The sequence below is a fragment of the Heptranchias perlo genome, chromosome 5 (assembly GCF_035084215.1).
Source record: "Heptranchias perlo isolate sHepPer1 chromosome 5, sHepPer1.hap1, whole genome shotgun sequence".
Lineage (NCBI taxonomy): Eukaryota > Metazoa > Chordata > Chondrichthyes > Hexanchiformes > Hexanchidae > Heptranchias > Heptranchias perlo.
In genome coordinates, this window is record NC_090329.1 from 120,077,624 (window position 1) to 120,104,303 (window position 26,680).

The 26,680-nt window shown below is 41.4% G+C and overlaps 1 protein-coding gene across 1 annotated transcript; it reads right to left on the reverse strand.

Moving 5' to 3' along the window:
* Positions 1-38: 38 nt before the first annotated feature.
* spdya (speedy/RINGO cell cycle regulator family member A) lies at positions 39-24,824 on the reverse strand. The gene is made up of 6 exons (XM_067983906.1): positions 24,590-24,824; positions 23,666-23,724; positions 21,539-21,624; positions 11,898-12,069; positions 5,659-5,944; positions 39-1,059 (listed from the first exon to the last, which is right to left on the reverse strand). The coding sequence occupies exons 1-6, from the start codon at positions 24,822-24,824 to the stop codon at positions 971-973; spliced, it is 927 nt and encodes a 308-aa protein (XP_067840007.1). The 3' UTR covers positions 39-970.
* Between the last annotated feature and the right edge of the window lie 1,856 nt (positions 24,825-26,680).

Sequence of the window (26,680 nt, forward strand, 5' to 3'; positions counted from 1 at the left end):
TACTTTTACATTTCTTTAAGTATTTACAGTGAGGCAGGATAAAAGATAAACAGAAAAGCAATATACAAAGAATCATTTAAACATAAAAGGCAAGCAAATTAGTATCATGTCCATAAATAACTACATTTTGTCAGTAGATAGATGGTAAAGGACTTTAAAATAGCAACTATCCAACAAAAGAGAGATAGAAAAATACTAGTCAAGATTAAAAGTGTAAATCCAGCCTACCTGTTTCAATATAATGGTCACTATGCACCACCAGAATATCTTATCTACAGTGGTAGTGACCGTACAGTCATGAAAATTCCTCTTGTAAGTTGTTTTAAAAACAACCTATTAAATTTTCTGTAGGGATTTTGTTCAGGGTTGAGTCTTCATTTATACCAGGGGCACCTGTTAATACCCTTACTTTTCTTGATGTTCACACTGGAAGATCAGTATCTCTGGTGTAGTCGCTGCAGGCTCGTGGAGAAATGGTCTTCAGTTAATTACTGGCCGTATGTATATGTCTGATACAATTACATGTACAAGGTAGTGAATTTTTCAGTAACCAATGTCAAAAATATACAAGTAATACAAGTCACAAATTCAGTATATCTTCCAGTTCCACGCTGGCCAGCACATTGAAATGGCAAAACAGTGGGTAAGAATTAACTTTTTTTTGAAAAGTCACTACCTTGTGTGTTTTCTAAATAGCATTACTTGGTGAATTTATGGCAATAATTCAAACTGGATTCAGACAACAAATATAAAGTGTCTGACCGTCCACTTTCATGGTTTACGTTGTTATCTGAATCCTTCAGTTGCCACCTTGTAATTAACAGGGAAGTGTCAGTTATCCTCGGTTTTACATTTCCACTATACTTGTAGTAGAAGGGACTTGATTATTTTATCAAATGTAGGATTTTGTTCTCTCTTCCTTGCAATACATTTCTGGTAGCATGAATCCAAAGTTATTTGCAAGGTATCCTCACTCCTCATTTCCAGTAAACCAGTCCATGGATCTGTCCTTTACAGCAAGGGTGTATTTTCTTCCCCCGTTTTGTACTGTTTGATAGTCTAAGAAAAAACAGAATGAAAGCGGGGAGAAAAAGTTGAAAACGTGATTGGTCAAATGTCACGTAAAGGCATAGAATGGGGTGTTCTACTTCTTTTAAACCTGAGCTCTTAGGATATTCTAGCCATACTTTGGACAGCGGTATATATACTGGCCCCCCAAAAACATGAATGCAACCAATCCTGCACTGTAAACCAAATGTACTGGTGTCAAATTACGCCCGGTAGCTGACGCTCCTTTTCTTTAGCCTCGAACCTCCACCTGCGCTTTTTCACCTCCTTGTGTTTGCGGATTTCTTTTTGCTCCTTGCTGCTTCTTTGCAGCATCCAGTTTAAACACCTTTGATATAAATAGTATGAGCTCCTTTCCTTCTCTGGCAACCAGGGTAATTCTAGCCCTTTGCGATTGTCTTTATGAGCTTTTATAGTCATTTTCATTACTGGTGTTTGCTTCTGCTTGTTTAATCTAAACTACTAAAGAAGTATATTCAGTTAGAATCACTTACAAAAGCAAGCTGTAACAGCAAGTGTTGAAGTCAATCCAAACAACACAGCAGCTATGAACCAAATCACGAAAAACTAAAACAGACAAACTTGTCAGTTAAGTTCCTTCAATTAGCTTTCTATGCAGTTTCTTCTTAAAAAAATGAGCAAATGCTTCTCAGAAGGGAATAGCTGCCCAGTCCTACTGATTACGGTCCATCTTGCAAGTACATAGGTTCTAGCCACAGATTTGCATGTAGCCTCCATGCCCATTGCACCTATATCTAAACTGTAAAAATGGTATGTGAAAAGTAGTGAATTCATATATCCAGGATAAAAACAGAAAATGCCGGAAATACTCAGCATGTCAGGCAGCATCTGTGGAGAGAGATGAGGTCTCGACCTGAAACGTTAAGTCTGTTTCTCTCTCCACAGATGCTGCCTGACTTTTTTTTTATTCGTTCACGGGATGTGGGCGTCGCTGGCGAGGCCAGCATTTATTGCCCATCCCTAATTGCCCTCGAGAAGGTGGTGGTGAGCCGCCTTCTTGAACCGCTGTAGTCCGTGTGGTGACGGTTCTCCCACAGTGCTGTTAGGAAGGGAGTTCCAGGATTTTGACCCAGCGACAATGAAGGAACGGCGATATATTTCCAAGTCGGGATGGTGTGTGACTTGGAGGGGAACGTGCAGGTGGTGTTGTTCCCATGCGCCTGCTGCTCTTGTCCTTCTAGGTGGTAGAGGTCGCGGGTTTAGGAGGTGCTGTCGAAGAAGCCTTGGCGAGTTGCTGCAGTGCATCCTGTGGATGGTGCACACTGCAGCCACAGTGCGCCGGTGGTGAAGGGAGTGAATGTTTAGGGTGGTGGATGGGGTGCCAATCAAGCGGGCTGCTTTATCTTGGATGGTGTCGAGCTTCTTGAGTGTTGTTGGAGCTGCACTCATCCAGGCAAGTGGAGAGTATTCCATCACACTCCTGACTTGTGCCTTGTAGATGGTGGAAAGGCTTTGGGGAGTCAGGAGGTGAGTCACTCGCCGCAGAATACCCAGCCTCTGACCTGCTCTCGTAGCCACAGTATTTATATGGCTGGTCCAGTTAAGTTTCTGGTCAATGGTGACCCCCAGGATGTTGATGGTGGGGGATTCGGCGATGGTAATGCCGTTGAATGTCAAGGGGAGGTGGTTAGACTCTCTCTTGTTGGAGATGGTCATTGCCTGGCACTTATCTGGCGCGAATGTTACTTGCCACTTATGAGCCCAAGCCTGGATGTTGTCCAGGTCTTGCTGCATGCGGGCTCGGACTGCTTCATTATCTGAGGGGTTGCGAATGGAACTGAACACTGTGCAGTCATCAGCGAACATCCCCATTTCTGACCTTATGATGGAGGGAAGGTCATTGATGAAGCAGCTGAAGATGGTTGGGCCTAGGACACTGCCCTGAGGAACTCCTGCAGCAATGCCCTGGGGCTGAGATGATTGGCCTCCAACAACCACTACCATCTTCCTTTGTGCTAGGTATGACTCCAGCCACTGGAGAGTTTTCCCCCTGATTCCCATTGACTTCAATTTTACTAGGGCTCCTTGGTGCCACACTCGGTCAAATGCTGCCTTGATGTCAAGGGCAGTCACTCTCACCTCACCTCTGGAATTCAGCTCTTTTGTCCATGTTTGGACCAAGGCTGTAATGAGGTCTGGAGCCGAGTGGTCCTGGCGGAACCCAAACTGAGCATCGGTGAGCAGGTTATTGGTGAGTAAGTGCCGCTTGATAGCACTGTCGACGACACCTTCCATCGCTTTGCTGATGATTGAGAGTAGACTGATGGGGCGGTAATTGGCCGGATTGGATTTGTCCTGCTTTTTGTGGACAGGACATACCTGGGCAATTTTCCACATTGTCGGGTAGATGCCAGTGTTGTAGCTGTACTGGAACAGCTTGGCTAGAGGCGCAGCTAGTTCTGGAGCACAAGTCTTCAGCTGGGATGTTGTCGGGGCCCATAGCCTTTGCTGTATCCAGTGCACTCAGCCGTTTCTTGATATCACGTGGAGTGAATCGAATTGGCAGAAGACTGGCTTCCGTGATGGTGGGGATATCGGTAGGAGGCTGAGATGGATCATCCACTCGGCACTTCTGGCTGAAGATGGTTGCAAACGCTTCAGCCTTGTCTTTTGCACTCACGTGCTGGACTCCGCCATCATTGAGAATGGGGATGTTTGCAGAGCCTCCTCCTCCCGTTAGTTGTTTAATTGTCCACCACCATTCACGACTGGATGTGGCAGGACTGCAGAGCTTTGATCTGATCCGTTGGTTGTGGAATCGCTTAGCTCTGTCTATAGCATGTTGCTTCCGCTGTTTAGCATGCATGTAGTCCTGAGTTGTAGCTTCACCAGGTTGGCACCTCATTTTTAGGTACGCCTGGTGCTGCTCCTGGCATGCTCTTCTACACTCCTCATTGAACCAGGGTTGATCCCCTGGCTTGTTGGTAATGGTAGAGTGAGGAATATGCCGGGCCATGAGGTTACAGATTGTGCTGGAATACAATTCTGCTGCTGCTGATGGCCCACAGCGCCTCATGGATGCCCAGTTTTGAGCTGCTAGATCCGTTCTGAATCTATCCCATTTAGCACGGCGGTAGTGCCACACAACACGTTGGATGGTGTCCTCAGTGCGAAGACGGGACTTCATCTCCACGAGGACTGTGCGGTGATCACTCCTACCAATACTGTCATGGACAGATGCATTTGCGACAGGTAGATTGGTGAGGACGAGGTCAAGTAAGTTTTTCCCTCGTGTTGGTTCGCTCACCACCTGCCGCAGGCCCAGTCTAGCAGCTATGTCCTTCAGGACTCGGCCAGCTCGGTCAGTAGTGGTGCTACCGAGCCACTCTTGGTGATGGACATTGAAGTCCCCCACCCAGAGTACATTTTGTGCCCTTGCTACCCCCAGTGCTTCCTCCAAGTGGTGCTCAACATGGAGGAGGACTGATTCATCAGCTGAATATTTCCAGTACTTTCCATTCTTATTCCAGATTTCCAGCACCCGCGGTATTTTGCTTTTATCATATATCCAGGAGCCCCACTGAAATTCAGTCTCATCTTTAAGATGTCTGTCTGCTGAAAAAGCATAGCAAATTCCATAACACATACACAAAAGTGTGCTGATGGCCACCAGTGGTGTTTGGCAAGTGCTGTCTGCTTTAGTGCTATCCTGATTACATTATAATGTCAATTGATAGCATGATGATATATGCATAATTATTTCTAGCACATTGGTGTGCTTGCTGATAGTTTACTCAGATGCATACATTTGTTGATAATCGACTGTATTGTCTTTCATGCTTTCTAATGTACTTTGTGCAGTGCCAAGAGGATAGAAGCCATGCTCCCAGCATTCAGCTGAAGAAGCCCTTTTGAGGTGGGACCCATTGTTACACTTAGACATGCAGTAAAGAAAATCCATAAACTATAGACAGAAATGTTCCATTTTTGTCACAGTTGCATTGAATACAAAAGCAAGGAGATGATGAAGAATCTGTACAGGACACTGGTTAGTCTAGTTGAAGCATTAAGTGCAGATTTAGGATATTGGAGCCATGGGAAATTTCTATGTTGATTTGCTAGTATGTTACCAGGGATGACAGGATATAATTATGACGACAGACTTGCAAAAACTAGGACTGTATTCACCAGAGCAAAGAAGGTTAAAGGACGAACTAATAGAAGTGTTCAAAATTTTAGAAGGGTTTGAGAGGGTAAATAATGAAAGATTATTTACATTAGTTAATGAATTTGTAACAAGGAGGTATAATCTCAGATTAGCACTAGAAGCATATGGGGGGAAAGTACAATAATTTTTTTCATTCCAAGGACTATTGGGAGTGAAAGCTGTTTTTGAAAATGAGTCAATCATTGCATGTAAGAGAGAACTAGAGAAATACTTGGAGGAAAAATATTAAAGGATACAGTAGGGAAATTAGATTAGAGCAGGTAGCTCTGATGTGGAGCTAGCACTGGCAGAAGTATTATAGGCTGACATCTCCTTTTGTGCTGAAGAATCTATGGGTTCCATCCCTCATTTTGATGAGCACATGGAAAATTCCTCATGTTACTTCATGGGAGGCTTCTTACCAGATGAGGAATAGCAGGTATTAGGCTCCATGTCATCCGTGTGCTGCTCAGGATTACCCCGATACAAGTCTTTCTTAGTTATTATCAGACTTTCACAAGAGGAGGAAGATGATATATGCATACTGAGGAAGCCCTCTTTCTGTCCACAGAGCGAACAACGAACTGGTGTATCACATGGACCCCGAGGTATTTTGACTTCATTTCGTGTGTATCTTCTGATGGCACCGCTGTGATGCAGTGGCCTTCCTCGTTGCCAGATATAATGAGATGGAGCAATTGCCATAACCTATCAAAACAAAATCGTTTTAGATACAGCATTGCAGACATGATTGTGGTCCAGAAATCGATGAGCTGCACCTTTTACACCTAAAATTCCTCCCCAATTGTCTGTCATCATGCAGTACACACACACGTGTATATATATATATACACACACACATACATACACACACATTATAGATTTGTTCCTGATTGTGGTGCCTAGTGATTTGAAGATAGTGAATAAGGCTGTTGGTAATAGCAGATTACTCACTGTTGATGTAATCTTCCTCATTCTCCTGATGAAATCACTACATATAAACAGTATAATCCCTAAATCACCTGGGGACACTGTACTTTTAAGAATTTCTTGTACACCTGGTGACCTGCTCTTACTCATTTGTATAAATTGCCTTGTTCTAGGTACATCCCAAAGTTCCTTCAACTAGTGAAGGCAGCATCAAGACCCACAAGTGCAGTTTGTGAGCAATACAACCAAAACTGAACTTTTAAATCCTAGTAATTCCTTCTTCATTAGGTTTGGCATGAAATATAGGGGAAAGCTGCAAGGAAGCTTTGTATATACTTCCCATCTCCTTGCTATCTTTTTTCCTTTCAAGTGTCAGCTTGGCTCAGTTGGTAGCATTTTCATCTGAGTTAAAAGATTGTAGATTCAAGGCCCACTCCAGTAATTGGACACAAAATCCATTGATGGTGCAGTACATAAGTTACTATATCCTTTTAACGAGAAGCTAAACAGAGCCAGTTCAGGTCGATTTTAAAAATGCCATGACATTGTTTGAAGAATAGGAGGACAATTCTCCCAAACCTGGCCAACATTCTACCCTTAATCAAAGGCAGACTGACTGGTCATTCATCTCATTGCTGTTTGTGGGATCTTGATGTGCAGGATGGTTTCCACATTCAACTAAATAATAAGTGACTACAATTCAGAAAAGTAATTTACTGGGATGTCCTGAGAGACATGACAAGGTGTTAGATAAATGCAAGTTCTTTTTCTTCCTGCCCTTAAAAATTTCATCAAAGCACTTCTCTTTGACTGTGCCTTTGCTGTACCTCACCCTAGCCCTCTCCATTTTCATTTTTTCCTTCGTTTGCCGTCCACTATTTTTTTCTCTTTAAGGTAATGCTTTGAGATTTTTTTTAAAAATCGGTATGAAAAAAGAGGTATAGAAATGCAAGCTGTTGTATTTGGAGATATTTCTTAAATGATGAGTGATCTATTATACTTTCCAATCATCAATCTGAACTTACAAACAACATCAAAATAACATAAATGATTGGAAGTGGGACTCTCATTCCTTGAATGCACAAGCTATCATTAACCAGTGTCCCAGGCAAGTGTACATAGTGTTCTATCTAAACTAAGACACTTGACTCTAGTAACTTCTATAAGAAAAACGTTCTGATTTTCTCATTTTGCTACAGAAAAATAAACCTTTCTTAACAAAACATAGAATCATAGAATGATTATAACACAGAAGGAGGCCATTCTGCCCGTTGAGTCCATGTCAGCTCTCTGCAAGACCAATCCAGCTAGTCCCACTCCCCCGTCCTATCCCTGTAGCCCTGCAATTTTTTTCTTTTCAAGTACTTATCCAATTCTCTTTTGAAAGCCATGATTGAATCTGCCTCCACCACCCCCTCAGGCAGTGCATTCCAGATCCTAACCACTCGCTGTCTACGAAAGTTTTTCCTCATGGCCCCTTTAAATCTATTTCCTCTGGTTCTTGGCCTTCCGCCAATGGGAGCAGTTTTTCTCCATCTACTCTGTCTAGATCCTTCATAATTTTGAATACCTCTATCAAATCTCCTCTCAACCTTCTCTGCCCAAAGGAGAGCAACCCCAGTATCTCCAGTCTGTCCACATAACTGAAGTCCCTCATCCCTGGAACCATTCTAGTAAATCTCTTCTGCACCCTCTCTAAGACCTTCACATCCTTCCTAAAGTGCAGTGCCCAGAACCGGACACAATACTTCAGTTGTGGCAGAACCAGTATTTCATAAAGGCCAATCATAACCTCCTTGATTTTGTTCTCTATGCCTCGATTTATGAAGCCCAGGATCCTTTATGCTTTCTTAACTGCTTTCTCAACCTGCCCTGCCACCTTCAACAATTTGTGCACATATACCCCCAGATCTCTCTGTTCCTGCACCCCTTTTAGATTTGTACCCTTTAGTTTATATTGACTCTCCTCGTTCTTCCTACCAAAATATATCACTTCACACTTGGCTGCATTAAATTTCATCTGCCATGTGTCCATCCATTCCGCAAGCCTGTCTATGTCCTCTTGAAGTCTATCACTATCCTCCTCGCTGTTCACTAACCTTCCAAGTTTTGTGTCATCTGCAAATTATGAAACTGTGCCCTGTACACCCAAGTCATTAATATATATCAAAAAAAGCAATGGTCCTAGTATCGACCCCTGGGGAACACCACTGTGTACCTCCCTCCAGTCTGAAAAACTGTTCACCACTGCTCTCTGTTTCCTACAACTTAGCCAATTTCGTATCCATTCTGCCACTGCCCCTTTTATTGCATAGGCTTCAACTTTGATGAAAAGCCTACTATGCGGCACTTTATCAAACGCCTTTTGGAAGTCCATAAACAGCACATCACCTGCATTGTGCTCATCAACCATCTGTTAAAACATCAGATTTTTCATATTTGGGGAACATTTCCCCTTCCCCAATTAAATAATTCGTTTAAGTGTGGTATCACACCAAGTTGTGTGGTATTATTTATTTTAATTGATTTTGCAATGGCATTGCATGTTGGATGTTCAACATGCTGTTCCATGTAGTGTCAGAAACATAAGTTTGTGTCCATAGCTCTTGACAACGAATTCCTATTTTCAGCCATACCTTTGTGGAAGGGAGGAAGGGAAAGTGAGAGGCACTGAGGAGAGGTTTATCACAGGGAGAGAGAAATATCAGATGTTTAGTAACCTTGGACTACTCCCACATTATGCGACCATAACATGATAGAATTCCTCATTAAGCTGGAGAGTGAAGTAGTTGAATCCAAAACTAGGGTCCTGAATCTAAATAAAGGAAATTATGAAAGAATGAGGTGCGAGTTGGCTATGATAGATTGGGGAACTTTACTAAAAGGGATGACGATGGATAGGCAATGGCTAATATTTAAAGAACGTGTGCAGGAATTACAACAATTATTCATTCCTGTCTGGTGCAAAAATAAAACAAGAAAGCTGGCTCAACCGTGGCTTACAAAAGAAATTAGGGATAGTATTAGATCCAAAGAGGAGACATATAAAATTGCTAGAAAAAGCAGCAAGCCTGAGGATTGGGAGCAGTTCAGAATTCAGCAAAGGAGGACAAAGAGATTGATTAAGAGGGGGAAAAAAAGTCTGAGAGTAAACTAGCAGGGAACATAAAAACTGACTGCAAAAGCTTCTATAAATATGTCAAGAGAAAAAGATTAGTGAAGATAAATTTAGGTCCCTTAGTCAGAAATGGGGGAAATTATAATGGGGAACAAAGAAATGGCAGAACAATTAAACACATACTTTGGTTCTGCCTTCACAAAGGAGAACACAAATAACCTGCCAGAAATGTTAGGGAACCAAGGGTCCAGTGAGAGGGAGGAACTGAAGGAAACCAGTATTAGTAAAAAAAAGTGCTAGGGAAATGAATGGGGCTAAAGGCTGACAAATCCCCTGGGGCCTGATAATATACATCCCAGAGTACGAAAGGAAGTGGCCCTGGAAATAGTGGATGCATTGTTGATCATCTTCCAAAATTCTATAAACTCTGGAACAGTTCCTACAGATTGGAGGGTGGCAAATGTAACCCCACTATTTAAAAAAGGAGGGAGAGAAAAAACAGGGAATTACAGACCAGTTATCAGTAGTGGGGAAAATGCTAGAGTCTATTATAAAAGACGTGATAACAGAACACTTGGAGGGCATTAACAGGATTGGACAAAGTCAGCATGGGTTTATGAAAGGGAAATCATGCTTAACAAACCTACTGGAGTTTTTTGAGGATGTAACTAGTAGAATAGATAGGGGAGAACCAGTGGATGTGGTGCATTTGGATTTTCAGAAGGCTTTTGATAAGGTCCCACACAAGAGGTTAGTGTGCAAAATTAAACCACATGGGATTGGGGGGAATATACTGGCATGGATTGAGAATTGGTTGACAGACAGGAAACAGAGAGTAGGAATAAAAGGGTCTTTTTCCGGGTGGCAGGCAGTGACTAGTGGGGTACCGCAGGGATCAGTGCTTGGGCCCCAGCTATTCACAATATATATCAAAGATTTGGATGAGGGAACTAAATATAACATTTCCAAGTTTGCAGACGACACAAAGCTGGGGTGGAATGTGAGCTGTGAGGAGGATGCAAAGAGGCTCCAATGTGATTTACTCAAGTTGGGTGAGTGGGCAAGAACATGGCAGTTGCAGTATAACGTGGATAAATGTGAGGTTATCCACTTTGGTTGTAAAAACAGAAAGACAGATTATTATCTGAATGGTGACGGATTGGGAAAAGGGGAGGTGCAATGAGACCTGGGTGTCCTTGCACACCAGTCGCTGAAAGCGAGCATTCAGGTGCAGCAAGCAGTTAGGAAGGCGAATGGTATGTTGGCCTTCATTGCAAGAGGATTTGAGTTCAGCAGCAGGGATGTCTTACTGCAGTTATACAGGGCCTTGGTGAGACCACATCTGGAGTATTGTGTGCAGTTTTGGTCTCCTTATCTGAGCAAGGATGTCCTTGCCATGGAGGGAGTGCAACAAAGGTTTACCAGACTGATTTCTGGGATGGCAAGATTGATGTATGAGGAGAGATTGGGTCGACTAGGCCTATATTCACTAGAGTTTAGAAGAATGAGAGGTGATCTCATTGAAACATATAAAATTCTAACAGGACTAGACGGACTAGATGCAGGGAGGATGTTCCCGATGACTGGGGAGTCCAGAACCAGGGTCACAGTCTCAGGACACGGGGTATGCCATTTAGAACAGAGATGAGGAGAAATTTCTTCACTCAGAGGGTGGTGAACCTGTGGAATTCTCTACCACAGAAGGCAGTGGAGGCCAAGTCATTAGATGTATTCAAGGAGATAGATATATTTCTTAATGCTAAAGGGATCAAGGGATTATGGGGGGAAAAAGCGGGAACAGGGTACTGAGTTAGACGATCAGCCATGATCATTTTGAATGTTGGAGCAGGCCCGGAGGACCAAAAGGCCTACTCTTGCTCCTATTTTCTATATTTCTATCTCCTGATAACCAATTGAATTCCAGCAATGCCTGAGGCCTTGAAGTAGGTCACCTCCCCATGTAAAGCTCTGGTTAGGGCGCATCTGCAGTTCTGTGTTCAGTTCTGCGCACCACACCTCAAAGGATATATCGGCCTTGGAGGAATTGCAGCGCAGATTCACCAGAATGATACCAGGGCTAAAAGGGTCAAATTATGAGGAAAAGCTGCATAGTCTGGGCTTAGATTCCCTTGAGTACATGATTTGATAGGGTAGATAGAGAGAAACTATTTCCTCTGGTGGGGGGAGTCCGGAATAAGGATGCATAACCTTAAAATTAGAGCTAGGCCTTTCAGGGGTGACGTCAGGAAGCACTTCTTCACTCAAAGGGTAGTGGAAATCTGGAACTCTCTGCCCCTGTTGAGGCTAGATCAATTGAAAAATTCAAAACTGAGAGTGATGGATTTTTGTTGAGTCAGGGTATTAAGGGATTATGGAAGCAATGCAGTTGAATGAGATACAAATCAGCCATGATCTAAGTGAATGACGGAACAGGCTCGAGGGGCTGAATGGCCTACCCTTGTTCCTATGTTTTCAGCTGAGATATAAGTCATTGCTTGGGGAAATAAAACAGCAGAAAGATTACCAACCCAGGTCTGGATACATGTGTATCCACGCAAAAGGCCGACATTTATACTGAAATATAAACTATTATTAATATGTGGTCATTCTTACCTCCTCACAACAGCGTTTGCTCACAGCTGCCCTATAACTGATTTTTGCCCAAAGCTGATCTCTCTGCTTTAAGAAATCTGGAAATAATTTCTTCCATTTCTTTCCAAGAGCCCATGGAAAGATTTCATACTTGTATTCCTCTTCGTCCTCTTCCATGGTATTAGCTAAATATCTAACAAACATGGGGAGACACATTTTTAAGAATGCCTTCCAGTGTATGCACATTTCATCGTTTCTTCCCCCTTCTTTCAGTTAGGTTTTTGCCTCATATCGTACCCTTTCTCCATCACTGGAACCACAAGACGAGATAAGCTGTGCTGTAAACTTCTCCATAGCCAACATTAATTCCACAGCATGATTGGCTGACAGAAGAGTGTTTATGCATGGAGCACAATGAGTCCTGCCAGCTTTCCCAACACCCCCACCTCTTGAGGTGGAGCACCCTGCTGGGGCATGGGGTTCTATCTACTGAACCTTTGGAAAACTGACAAAAGTCACCCGTTAGAGGACAAGCAAACATGACTGGGATCTCCATTTCACCAATGTTTGATGTAATTCCAGCCCTTTTACAGGCACCATGGCCGCCAATGGGCCTCGTTTTATAACTTGGTCCTCATTGCTGCCAAGATGTTTTTTTAACAATTATATTTATTAAAACTATATGAAGAAATATACGATGCAATAGCGGAGCTGTCACACATAAAATATAAAGCAAAACTTAATTAATCCTGATTGTCAGATTTGCTGAATGAATTTCCTCGATCAAGGTTATGTTTTGGTCAGAAAGATCCACTAGTGTTCCCAGCAGAGGCACTGGGTAATAAATTCTGTGTTCATTTGAAACTTTTCTAAAAAATGTTCAACCACACAATGAAAATTATACTGTTTTTATTTTGTAGTCTTCCTTGCACTTTAAGCTCAATTATATTATTAGGTACAAAGTGAAATCTACAAAATAGTGTTGGACAGGCCTTTCATTTCTCCAACTTTGCTGCTGAATTCTTCTAATCACATTTCACTTTGAAGCCATTTAACTCACCGTTTGTCTTTCTAATGCCAAGATGACCTTTGCATAACATACCTCCTTTTATATCTCTTGCATTTTAAAAAGCATTAGCTACCTCTTTCTGAAAGTATTAAGCATATCTGTACTCCTGACTTCTACTCTGCTCTTTGTTTAGTCTGTACTATGAAGGCGCTCTTCTTTCAGTTAAGTTTTTTTTCATTTTTGCCTCATATCACAGCCTTTCTCCATCACTTGAGCGTAGGATGAGAGAGGCAGTGCTGTAAACATCTCCATGGCCAAAATGAATTCCACAACACGACTGGCTGACAGAAGAGTATTTATGCACAGACCACAGCTGTTTTGATCAAGACTTCCACCCAAACAATAACCCATCTCTCTCTTTCAGAAGCCGTGTAATTCCAACATTTTCTATCTTTCCCAGATTTCTATTTGGTGCTTTTCTTTTAATCTCAGCTAATTTTGGCAGTTGTTGAATTTATTCATGTACTATGTCAGTACATATCAGATGGTATGTTACCCAAGGATGCCCTAATTACCAGCTTCAAAGCATTATTTGCAGAGGCCTAGGTCTAGGTGTCCTCATGGCCAGAAATGGTGCATAATATTAGGAGAGCTAAGAAAATTCTTTACTTAATTTAAACTTCTTTACCCAGCGAGTGATTAGAATATGGAACTTGCAACCACATGGAGTAGTTGAGGGGAATAGCATAGATGTATTTAAGGAGCAGTTAGATAAGTACATGAGGGAGAAAAGAATGGAAGGGTATGCTGATAGGATTAGATGAAGTAGGATGGGAGGAGGCTAACGTAGAGCTTAAACACCGGCATAGCCCAGTTGGGCCGAATGGCCTGATTCTGTGCTGTAAATTCCAATTCTTTGTCAAAAAAAGGGGAGAAAATACTTTTAAAACAGTGATTTCTATAAACCAGTTAATAAATTTCCATCAACATTCTCTAGTTAATGTTAAATTTAATTGATCCCTCAAATGTGATGGAGCATTAAGTACAGTGTTTGAAATTTTGTAAAATTAGTTGTAAAACCAGTAGATTTCCTGTTGCATTACTCAGTGAGACTGAGGTTATGCTTTTGTAAGGAGAGACACTGGAATGGAAGAGGAGTGCACATTTCCATTCAAAGAATTTGGAAAGAAGCTTGAAACAGGCATGTTAAGATACAGTAAAGTGTTTGTTTAGATGGTGCTTTCCTTATCTATTGCAGGTTGATTCCCTCATATATTACAGTCATATAAATTATCTGTGCATTTAATTTGGGGGAAAAGGGTGTAACAGGGGAGGTGACAATATGATTAATTCCTGATCAACTTTAGACAGAATAGTAACAGGGCACTTAGAATATCATAATATGATTAGGTAGAGTCAATATGGTTTTATGAAAGGGAAATAGAGTTTGACAAATCTATTAGAGTTTTTTTGACACTGTAACTAGCAGGATAGATAAGGGGGAACCGGTGGATGTAGTATATTTGGATTTTCAAAAGGCATTCAATAAGGTGCCACATAAGAGGTTGTTACGCAAGATTAGGGCTTATGGGATTGAGGGTAAATATATTAGCATGAATTGAGGATTGGTTAACGGACAGAAAACAGAGAGTAGGAATAAACAGGTCATTCTCAGATTGGCAGGCTGTAACTAGTGGGGTGCCACAGGGATCGGTGCTTGGGCCTCAGCTATTTACAATCTATATTAATGACTTAGATGAAGGGACCGAGATGTAATGTTTGCTGACAATACAAAGCTAGGTGGGAATGTAAGCTGTGAGGGGGACCCAATGAGTCTGCAAAGGGATATCAACAGGTTAAGTGAGTGGGCAAGAAGGTGGCAGATGGAGTATAATGTGGAGAAATGTGAGGTTATTCACTTTTGTAGGCAAAATAGAAAAACAAAATATTTTTTCAATGATGAGAAACTATTAAATGTTGGTGTTCAGGGGAATTTGGGTGTCCTTGTAAACGAAAAACAGAAAGTTAACATGCAGGTACAGCAAGCAATTAGGAAGGCAAATGGTATGTTGGCTTTTATTGCAAGAGGGTTGGAGTTCAAAAGTAAGGAAGTCTTGCTGCAATTGTACAAGGCTTTGGTGAGACCTCACCTGGTGTACTGTGTGCAGTTTTGGTCTCCTTACCTAAGGAAGGATATACTTACCTTAGAGGCAGTGCAACAAAGGTTCACTAGATTAATTCCTGGGATGAGAGGGTTGTCCTATGAGGAAAGATTGAGTAGAATGGGCCTATAATCTCTGGAGTTCAGAAGAATGAGAGGTGATCTCATTGAAACATATAAGATTCTAAGAGGGCTTGACTGGGTAGATGCTGAGAGGATGTTTCCCCTGGCTGGAGAGACCAGAACTAGGGGACATAGTCTCAGGATAAGCAGTCGGACATTTAGGACTGAGATGAGCGGGAGGTACTGCAGGAAACCAGTATTAGTAAAAAAAAAAGTGCTAGGGAAATTAATCGGGCTAAAGGCTGGCAAATCCCCAGGGCCTGATAATCTACATCCCAAAGTACGAAAGGAAGTGGCCATGGAAATAGTGGATGCATTGGTGATCATCTTCCAAAATTCTATAAACTCTGGAACAGTTCCTACAGATTGGAGAGTGGCAAATGTAACCCCACTATTTAAAAAAGGGAGAGAAAAAACAGGGAATTACAGACCAGTTAGCCGAACATCAGTAGTGGGGAAAATGCTAGTCTATTATAAAAGACGTGATAACAGAACACTTGGAGGGCATTAATGGGATTGGACAAAGTCAGCATGGGTTTATGAAAGGGAAATCATGCTTAACAAATCTACTGGAGTTTTTTGAGGATGTAACTAGTAGGATAGGGGAGAACCAGTGGATGTGGTGTACTTGAATTTTCAGAAGGCTTTTGATAAAGTCCCACACAAGAGGTTAGTGTGCAAAATTAAACCACATGGGATTGGGGGGAATATACTGGCATGGATTGAGAATTGGTTGACAAACAGGAAACAGAGAGTAGGAATAACTGGGTCTTTTTCCGGGTGGCAGGCAGTGACTAGTGGGGCACCGCAGGGATCAGTGCTTGAGCCCCAGCTATTCACAATATATATCAATGATTTGGAAGAGGGAACTAAATGTAACATTTCCAAGTTTGCAGACGACACAAAGCTGGGGTGGAATGTGAGCTGTGAGGAGGATTCAAAGAGGCTCCAAAGTGATTTAGACAAGTTGGGTGAGTGAGCAAGAACATGGCCGATGCAGTATAACGTGGATAAATGTGAGGTTTTCCACTTTGGTTGTAAAAACAGAAAGGCAGATTATCTGAATGGTGATAGATTGGGAAAAGGGGAGGTGCAATGAGACCTGGGTGTCCTTGTACACCAGTCGCTGAAAGCGAGCATTCAGGTGCAGCAAGTAGTTAGGAAGGCGAATGGTATGATGGCCTTCATTGCAAGAGGATTTGAGTTCAGCAGCAGGGATGTCTTACTGCAGTTATACAGGGTCTTGGTGAGACCACACCTGCAGTATTGTGTGCCGTTTTGGTCTCCTTATCTGAGGAAGGATATCCTTGCCATGGAGGGAGTGCAACAAAGGTTTACCAGACTGATTCCTGGGATGGCAGGACTGACATATGAGAAGAGATTGGGTTGATAGGCCTATATTCACTAGAGTTTAGAAGAATGAGAGGTGATCTCATCGAAACATATAAAATTCTAACACGACTAGATGCAGGGAGGATGTTCCTGATGGCTGGGGAGTCCAGAACCAGGGGTCACAGTCTCAGGATATGGGGTATGCAATTTAGAACTGAGATGAGGAGAAATTTCTTCACTCAGAGAGTGGTGAACCTGTGGAATTCTCTACCACAGAAGGCAGTGAAGACCAAGTCATTAGATGTATTCAAGGAGATAGATATATTTCTTAATGCTAAAGGGATCAGGGGATATGGGGGAAAAAGCGGGAACAGGGTACCGAGTTAGTCATCAGCCATGATCATTTTGAATGGCGGAGCAGGGCCGAATGGCCTACTCTTGCTCCTATTTTCTATGAGGAGGAAATTCTTCAATCAGAGGGTCGTGAATATTTGGAATTCTCTACCCGAGGGCTGTGGATGCCCAGTCATTGAGTACATTCAAGACCGAGAGTGATAGATTTTTGAACTCTAAGGGAATCAAGGGATATGGGGATCGGACGGGAAAGCGGAGCTGAGGTCAAAGATCAGCCATGATCTTACTGAAAGGCGGAGCAGGCTGGAGGGGCCATATGGCCTACTCCTGCTCCTATTCCTCTTCCTTATGTTCTTATAATTCATGTTTTTAATCAAACAAATTTGTATTTTATCTTCAAAGCACTAAATGCTTTCCCTTTTTGTACTGGTTTACTTCTCAGTCACCGGATAGGGAAAGGGAGGGGTCAGGATTTACAAACAGCAAGTTCTAGCTTGCTCTGTGAATGCCCAGTTTTGCTGTCAATCAAAGAGTTCAGAGAGGCACAGTCCTCTGACAGAAAACATTGTTTGACACAGTTTAAATGCATAAATGCTGTTATATAAGTAAACTTAATTTTCTTGTAAATGGTGCAATATTTATGTCTTTATATTACAAATTATTTTCAGTATTATTTCTCACTTTAGGGGGAATCCAAGATGACAGCTGAAAGTTTTCAAAACAATTGATTTGATTGGTTTTCCTTTTTTATTGGTAGCTTTTGACTTCTTTCAAATGTGCTTAATAGCTTTTCATTGGAAGTTTATACCTATTTTGATTAATAGATTCCTTTTTTGTTCAGTTATGACTAGTTAATGTTATGAATATGAAATTTAAGTCAATCATCTACAAGTGTGACATAAAATTTTTATTATTTACAGGTGTGATGCTTGAAGAATGATGGACAAAATGTATGCTAGAGGCAAGACTATATATATATAAATACATAGTGCAGCATCTTTTTTATGCTAGAAGCAAACAATGGTAGCACTTTTGTGATGCTATATACTTTCAATTCTTCTGTCACTATCTTTATCCTTTGCTATATTTGGTGCCCTTATGATTAGTCTAGGTGATGTTTAAAAAGTTTTTAAAAAGTATAAACATTTCTTTCCATCTAACTTTCTCCGTTATCCCTCCTCTCCAGAAGATGGCAACTCATGCTAATGGTATGGTTTTATAGACAATAGCAGGCTGCCAGTACCTCCCTGCTTGTGCCCCTCTGACATGGGTGACCTTGTTTGGAGCAGAAGCTGGCAGGAGGCCAGGACCAAGCATATCCAGGTGCCAGCTTAATTTAGGAAGGAGTGTCCCAGAAGGGCTGCGGATTTTTGACCCTGTTTTATATACTAAGGATTTGGTCTTGGCTATAAGTATACAATATAAAGATTTACAACTTATGCAAAAATAAAGAGCATGGTTAACTGTGAAGAGGACTATATGCAATTAAAGGAGGGCACAGATAGGTTAGTAGATTGGGCAGACAGATATCAGATGAAAATGAACGTGGAGAAATGTGAAGTGATATATTTTGGAAGAATAAAGGGAGGACATATACACTGAGTGGCAAAACTTTAAAAAAAGTAGAGGAACAGAGAGATAACAACACCTCCATTCACTGGGCATACTGGCCACTGATTCTCCCCGAGGCCACGGGTAAAGAAACTCCCAGGCTGGGAGTTCCCTCCACCGGCCACAGGATCTCTGATGTGGGTGACCTTGTTTGGGGCGGACAGAGATTCTGACCCAGACAAGATCCTGTGGAAACTGGTGGAGAAAGCTTTGACCCGACGTAACTGGATCCAGGCCTTGTTCCTGTCCTGTCTGCTGCACTCACGGCAGGAGGGTGCTGGAAGAGCCCCAAAGCATTTACTTACTAATCCAATGAAAAACTGTAAAACTATATTTTTAGATAAAGTAATATTAAAAAAAAACAAGCACCTGGCAGTGAGCTTAATATGTTAATTCAATCATGAGGTTCTGATGACATTTGTAAACAATAAACTTTACTCTTGCAACATCATCAGAGTCACTCTACTGCCTCGTAACTGCCATGTGCCTGCTATTCTGTATAATGAGAATACTCATCCATTAATCATTCCACCTAGATCAGGTCGCAATGTCCCATGAAGGATGTGGCTCAGTAACAAAAATATTACAACTTGCTTTTGTTACTGAACCACATCCTTCATGAGACATGGGGTCCTGAACTAGGTAGATTGATTAATGGATGAGTATTCTCATTGTACAGAATGAGAATTTTATATGGCGGCTTTAATGTAGTAAAACGTCCCAAGGCGCTTCACAGGAGCATTATCAAACAGAATTTGACACACAGGAGATAGTAGGACAAGTGTCCAAAAACTTGGCCAAAGAGGTAGATTTTAATGAACACATTAAAGGAGGAGAGAGAGGTCGAGAGGTTTAGGGAGGGAATTTCAGGGCTTAGGCAGCTGAAGGCATGACTGCCAAAGGTGGAACAATGAAAATCAGGGATGCGCAAGAGGCCAGAATTGGAGGAGCGCAGAGATCTCAGAGGATTGTAGGGCTGGAGGACATTAGAGATAGTAAGGGGCAAGGCCACGGAGGGATTTGAAAATAAGGATGAGAATTTTAAAATCGAGGCGTTGCTGGACCAGGAGCCAATGTAGATCAGCGAGCACATGGGTGATGGGTGAACAGGACTTGATGTGAGTTAGAATTCCAGGCTTCAGTGAGTTTTGTAGGACCAATTCACTAGTGTCATGAACTCCATGTTCAACGTCTTACCTTTAAGTTTTCTCTTTATACTTATACTACAGAATAGAAGTGCTAAAACACTTTCATAAAATAGTTGATCTCCCATGGGGTTGTTCATCGACAATGCTATAACTATCTCTTGTCTTTGTTTCCCATTGTTTATGTTTTTGCATCTCGCTCGATCTTTCTTGTTTATTTTGTCTGCCGTCTTGAAAATCCTATTACCAGTGAATAAAATGTACAGCCCTGATAACCAATTATTTGAATAAGTCATCACAGAACCGGTTTAGAATTCTGCATTCTCAATATTACAAGAGCATCAATATCCACTCGGAAGCACTACTTACTATTGGAAAATACACGCTGCCCTTTTCTCTGTAAGATCATCAGATGAGACGTTGCACCTCGGTCCATTCTGTCTATTCAGTGGATGTTAAGATCCCAGGAAGTATTTGAAGAACAAAAAGCCTGCAGTGTCTTGGCCAACATTCTTCCCTCACTAATACCATAAAATATAGATTAACTGGCCATTTCATTTCATTATTGTTTGTTACACCTTATTGTGTGCAATGTGGCTGCTACATTTGCCTGAATGATAATCACTGTACTTCGAAGTAATTAATTGTACATGAAGCACTATGAGGTGTTTGAAACGTGATATGGCACAATATGTATCCAAGTCTTTTTTTCTTTAATAATTTAGTTTTCTTGTTTTAACCAAAGCTTTGAATGTTATTCAAAAAGATGACTGCTCAATAATATAATGAGCATCAGTTCACGAGCTACAACTAAGAATTTTTGCAGATTGTATTCCCAGAATTCTTGGGTACTCAAAGCTGTTTACAAACACTTGTGTTGAGTTTCAAAAGTTCTCAGCTGAGCCACTAGGTAGCAAAGCTCAGTCCTGCACAAAGTTCCCTCAAGGGGATCATAAAGATCAGAATGTGTAGGCTCAGAAAAGACCAGCTGGTTGGCCCCACAGTTCAAAGACAGAATGAACAAAGTGGACTAAAAAGTAGACAGAGAAAAGAGCATCCACCTTTAAATAACAGGAATTGAAATAAATTCAAACTTGAGTGGGAAAATATGTAAAAAACTAATATCAGACATATTAATTTTGGAAAAAGTGTGATTTAATTTTTCCAAGGAGGTTTCACTCAAAGCTACAGTGTGCCATGAATATCTAAAAACAGAAAATGTATTTAAGAACCCACAAATTGTATTTAAAAATGTAATTTTTTTTAAAGAAGATTTTTGTAGCAGGGAGCAGAACACATTTGATGGGTCATAAACAGCAGGGTGTAGCTTGTGACAGAACAGTAGTCAATGGAAAGGTGTGAAGATTTGTCTGATCCAAATAACATCTACTTATTGTTTCTAGTTTTGTGTAGTCATTAGTTTTATTTAAAAATGTGATTAGCCACTTAATATCTGACTTCCTGCTTGAGGACAGTCTACTATTGTGGTAACTTTTTAAAAAAACTTTCCTCAAATCCCATTTTGTACCTGTAAGTAACAGATTCATGAGGGGCATTCAAATGCAGCAGATGAAATATCTGATCATCTATTTCGTAATCTAAATGGAATCGATTCAGTGAAAACAACAATACGATGAGGTTTGGTAAATTTGGAGGGAAAAATATTAGACCATAGCGGTAATCCCATGAATGGAAGTTCTCCCAGTGTCCAGCTAACATTATTCTCTCAACCCGTACCACCAAAAAGCAGATTAACTGGCCATTCATCCAATTTCTGTTTGTGGGATGGTGGACAGGCATCTGACATGGTATGGTGCCATTTAATCAGATATTAAGTTAAATTCCAATAATACATTTACCTTTATTTTTCATTATAATAAATAAGAACCATTATATACAGAAAAAAACCTATAGCAGTTATACTTACAAAGCAACAAAGAAATTCATTCTAGTTTGTTCGCTTATTTCAAAACCAGCTCTCTTGAAATAAACAAAGGTCATGGCCAAAAGATACTGAAAAAAATGAAAAGAAATACAATACTAACCACAAAATAAAACAATTTTAAATATAAACATGGCTGCAGTTATACTATAGACATTCTGGTATCTGTAGAGTCAACTCTCAGTGAAGCAGAACCAAATTATACCACATTATACTCCATCTGCCAAATTTTTGCCCACTCACTTAACCTATTTAAATCCTTTTGCAGACTCCTTATGTCCTCTTCACAACTTACTTTCCTACCTACCTTTGTGTTATCAGCAAATTTAGCAACCATACATTCATTCCCTTCATCCAAGTCATGTGATCTTGTGCATTAATGCAAAAGTGGCAGCATAACTGGTAATCTGACTGCTGAGCGTATTGAAGCTGGGAGGTGTGAGACCACCTCCAGGAGGTAGTGTCTCATCAGTTTGACTTTGCAACAGGTTCAATAAGGCTTGCTTCAGTTGCACTGAGAGAAATGACAAAAGAGCATAATGTAGCAGTATATGGACACATGCAGTTCTCTGCTCACTGGATGGCCCTTTTTTTTAGCATTAGCCCACACACTTTTTCAAAAACTGAAAATTAAGTTTTATGGAATTCCCAGGAGTTTGATGCCTGGGCATGTTTAAGAATCCAGCTTCATGCCTTATTGAACCTGTTGCAAAGTCAAACTGGTGAGACACTACCTCCTGGAGGTGGTCTCACATCTCCCAGCCTCAATACGCTCAGCAGTCAGATTACCAGTTATGCTGCCACTTTTGCATTAATGCACAAGATCACATGACTTGGATGAAGGGATCGAATGTATGGTTGCTAAATTTGCTGATGACTCAAAGGTAGGTAGGAAAGTAAGTTGTGAAGAGGACATAAGGAGTCTGCAAAAGGATATATATAGGTTAAGTGAGTGGGCAAAAATTTGGCAGATGGAGTATAATGTGGGAAAATGTGAACTTGTCCACTTTGGCAGGAGGAATAGAAAAGCAGTATATTATTTAAATGGAGAATGCAGAACTCTGAGGTACAGAGGGATCTGGGTGTCCTAGTACATGAATCACAAAAAGTTAGTATGCAGGTACAGCAAGTGATTAGGAAGGCAAATGGAATGTTGTCATTTATTGCAAGGGGAATGGAATATAGAAGTAGAGATGTTTTGCTACAGTTATACAGGGCATTGGAGACCACATCTAGAATACTGTGTGCAGTTTTGGTCTCCTCATTTAAGAAAGGACGTAATTGCTTCGGAGGCAGTTCAAAGAAGGTTCATTCGACTGATTCCTGGGATGAGGGGGTTATCTTATGAGGAAAGGTTGGACAAGTTGGGCCTGTATACACTGGAGTTTAGAAGAATGAGAGGTGATCTTATTGAAACATATAAGATCCTGAGGCTACTAGAAGGGGTAGATGCTGAGGGGATGTTTCTCCTTGTGGGAGAGACTAGAACTAGGGGCCATAGTTTAAAAAGAAGGGGTCTCCCATTGAAGACGGAGAAGAGGAGAATTTTTTTCTCTTAGAGGGTCATGAGTCTGTGGAACTCCCTTCCCCAGAGAGCGGTGGAGGCAGGGTCATTTAAAATTTTTAAGGCTGAGTTAGATAGATTCCTGATTAACAAGGGAGTCAAAGGTTATAGTAGGTAGACAGGAAAGTAGGGTTGAGGTCGCAATCAGATCAGCCATGATCTTATCAAATGGCAGAGCAGGATCGAGGGGCCGAATGGCATACTCATGCTCTTAATTTGTATGTTTGTACAACGTAATTCCAGATGAGAAAGGCCATTTGGTGCATCTTAATTCGTCCATCGTAATTCATTCATCTAGAAAAACCCTACAGTTCACCCATTTCAACATGTAATGGTTTCTTCAATGATTCTGGGGTTTGTGCCTCTAAAATTATATCTGGAAGACCATTCCATATGTTGATCACTCTTTGTGTGAAGAACCTCCTGATACTAGCCCAAAATTTACCTTTTATTGCTTTGAATTGATGCAAAAATCACAGCATAATCACACCTTACGGTTCCTTATTTCAAATTTGAGATAGGACTGATCAAGTTTTGTAAATGTGTACCTTGTCAGAGACCTTACAGCAGCAGTCCATCCACAGGAAGTCTTGTATTAAGTCATCATCTGTGAAGCAGCAAAAGCAAAAAACAAATCTTAACGCTGTAAATAGAATTTTAATGTACCGAATATATTAAAGAGTGAAGATTTTTTTAAATTATTGCATATATATTTAAAAGGATTAGGGAGTCAATTTGTCAATCCAGCTGGTCTTGAATCCCTCTAGCTGCCTCCCCAACAGGTTAAGAGACCACTGTGGTACATAACTTGTCATGTCTGTACTTATAACATTTGCTGGCTGGGAAATTCTGTTGGGCAGATATAAAGTTTTAATTTAGTCCGCCCACATTCAAATGGCAGCCCTACCTGAATAGGAGAAGCAATACACCTTACTCAATTTTTTTGTGTAAAATGGTTAAATAAATTTAATAGGGCAAATTTTAGTGGCAGAATATTAGTCTGCTGATGTGAACCTGCATAACTGCTCCCCTACCTCTGATGCCCTTACTGCATCCAAATCATTCACCATCTCTTCGAATCGCTACAGTCCGACATGGCCCTGGCCAAAATCACAAGCAACATTATCTGTGACTTTGCACAACTTTAAACCAGCTCCATGACAAACAAATAAAAAATGTTGGGGATGTATTTATCCCTATTCATTTTTAGATGAACTCCTCAAAGTTATGTGAAACTGGAGTCAATCTTCTCTGGAAAGAGATAAGCCCCAGTTCTCATAACGATGTGAGAATTGTTATGCGTCTGTGTCACAAACAGGGCAAGGGTACACATCACAAAATGTTTAACTTGTGGCGACACTTAAAAGGTGCTACCTTTTGCAAGCTATCAGACCAGCCTACTTACGAAATATTTTTCATATTACATTCATCACCATGGTACAATTTTTTTCCCCTTTTCCTACAGTACTTACCGAATAGCTTGAAGAAAGCTGCCATTTCTTGGCGCTGAATAATGAGACACGGTCCTCTAGTATGTTTGGGCTTTGAAATGATATTAGTATTCTTTCCATGCATTTTCTGAGCTTTCTGTACACATGGTTGTTTCAATTTTGTCCCTTTCCTTTGCTGGTTTGATCGTGATCCTACTGGTTTCATGTAGACAGTAATTGAAGGTGGAGTCTGGCAGCAGAGTTGGCTGTTCCTCATAATTTTCTAAAAACTAGACCATAATACAATATTAGGAACTATGACGGTCTCTTAAGGGTTAATTAGTTGGTACGCATGACTCCCAATTAATGGCTTGAGAATTTAATATTCCAAGGTTACCTTGTCACTCAGCTCACTTCCCAAGGCTTCTGTCATTCTCAGTCATGGAGCATCACATGACATTGTCTGATTTGATCCATTTGAATGACACCACCTACTGGTTAACCATGAAACAGTATGGATACTGGTCATGGAAGTATCTGCATATCAACCCCATAATGCTCCAATGCAATGTGCCACAAAGTGCTGGGACGTAAGTTTGTGCTATAATACCCCATGCGGTGAATTCCAGATCTCAGCTGCACCACTGTAGGAAGTGACAGCTTGAGACCAAGCACTAAAGTCACAGAGCAAGGGAAAATTATGACAAGTGATTCCAGCGCGCTGTCATGCATGTTCTTGTGACTGGGTCAATAGCAGCATTAGCAGAGGACGGGCAGCACATGTGGTGAAGAAGGGAGCTAAAAAATGAATTAAATTAAAATCAAATGTTTGTTAGTTTGAGTGATAGTGTGGTATTGCTTAGTGGTTAAGAATATGGATGGATTCAAGTTTGACTCCCATTCCACTCAGTTCCTGATCTGAGTCAGGCCAAGCAGCGAGGAGCGGTGAAGCTGTGGGATCTCCCAAGAGCAGAGGGCAAAATCAGAGCAGAAAGTCATGCCTCAGCAGATGCTACCACTCCTGCAGTTGGCTACACTGGGCACTAGTGGCAACAGCTGAGGCGGACAAAGCAAAGGGGATAATAACGTAAAAGGGGAGACATTTATTCAAATACTCTATCGTTAAAAATAATTTAAATCACTGCCCCCTTGACTATTGAATCCCCTATGACTACTGCATTTCTACACTTCACTGTGCCTCCCTGCGCCGTCCTTTGCCCCATGGTGCCATGCCTAGGACTGCACTCCTTCGAGGTGTCGTCACCCTCACTGGTATTCAATGCTGAATAGCGGTTTTTGAGAGTGCCACACACCCAGAAAATTCCTGCACTGCCTGCCTCTTAATACTCTTTCGGATGGCCACCCACTTGCTATCCTGAACTGTGTGGCTGCAGGGTGACCACCTCCTGGGACATATGATCCAGGAAACCTTCAGCCTCCCTTATGCTTTGCAGTGACTCAGGCAAATTGTGTTTAACTAACTTGATTGAATTTTTGATGAGGTAACAGAGAGGGATGATGAGGGCAATGCGATTGATGTTATGTATATGGACTTTCAAAAGGCATTCGATGAAGTGCCACATAATAGGCTTGTCACCAAAATTGAAGCCCATGGAATAAAAGGGACAGTGGCAGCATGGAAACAAATTGGCTAAGTGACAGGAAACAGAGAGTAGTGATGAATGGTTGTTTTTCAGACTAGAGGAAGGTATACAGTGGTGCTCCCCAGGGGTTGGTACTAGGACCACTGCTTTTTTTGTTACATATTAATAACTTGGACTTGGGCATAGAGGGCACAATTTCAAAATTTGCAGATAACACAAAACTTGGAAGTGTAGTAAACTGTGAGGAGGATAGTAATAGACGGGTGTTTTTGTGACTGGGAGGCTATTTCCAGTGGTGTTCTGCAGGGCTTAGTACTAGGTCCCTTGCTTTTTGTGGTATATATGAATGATTTGGACTTAAATGTAGGGGGGCATGATTAAGAAGTTTGCAGATGATACAAAAATTGGCCGTGTGGTTGATAGTGAGGAAGAAAGCTATCGACTGCAGGAAGATATCAATGGACTATGAGACCATAAGAGATAGGAGCAGGAGTAGGCCAATCGGCCCCTCGAGCCTGCTCCGCCATTC

What these genes read in the sequence shown, in the direction of transcription:
- spdya (XM_067983906.1), bottom strand. Translation starts at nt 24,824, where the DNA reads ATGAGGAACAGCCAACTCTGCTGCCAGACTCCACCTTCAATTACTGTC. An exon ending in AGCTTTCTTCAAGCTATTCG is followed by an intron (nt 23,725 to 24,589) that starts GTAAGTACTGTA and finishes GCTGCTTCACAG; the next exon opens with ATGATGACTTAATACAAGAC. An exon ending in GCAAACGCTGTTGTGAGGAG is followed by an intron (nt 5,945 to 11,897) that starts GTAAGAATGACC and finishes TTGTTTTGATAG; the next exon opens with GTTATGGCAATTGCTCCATC.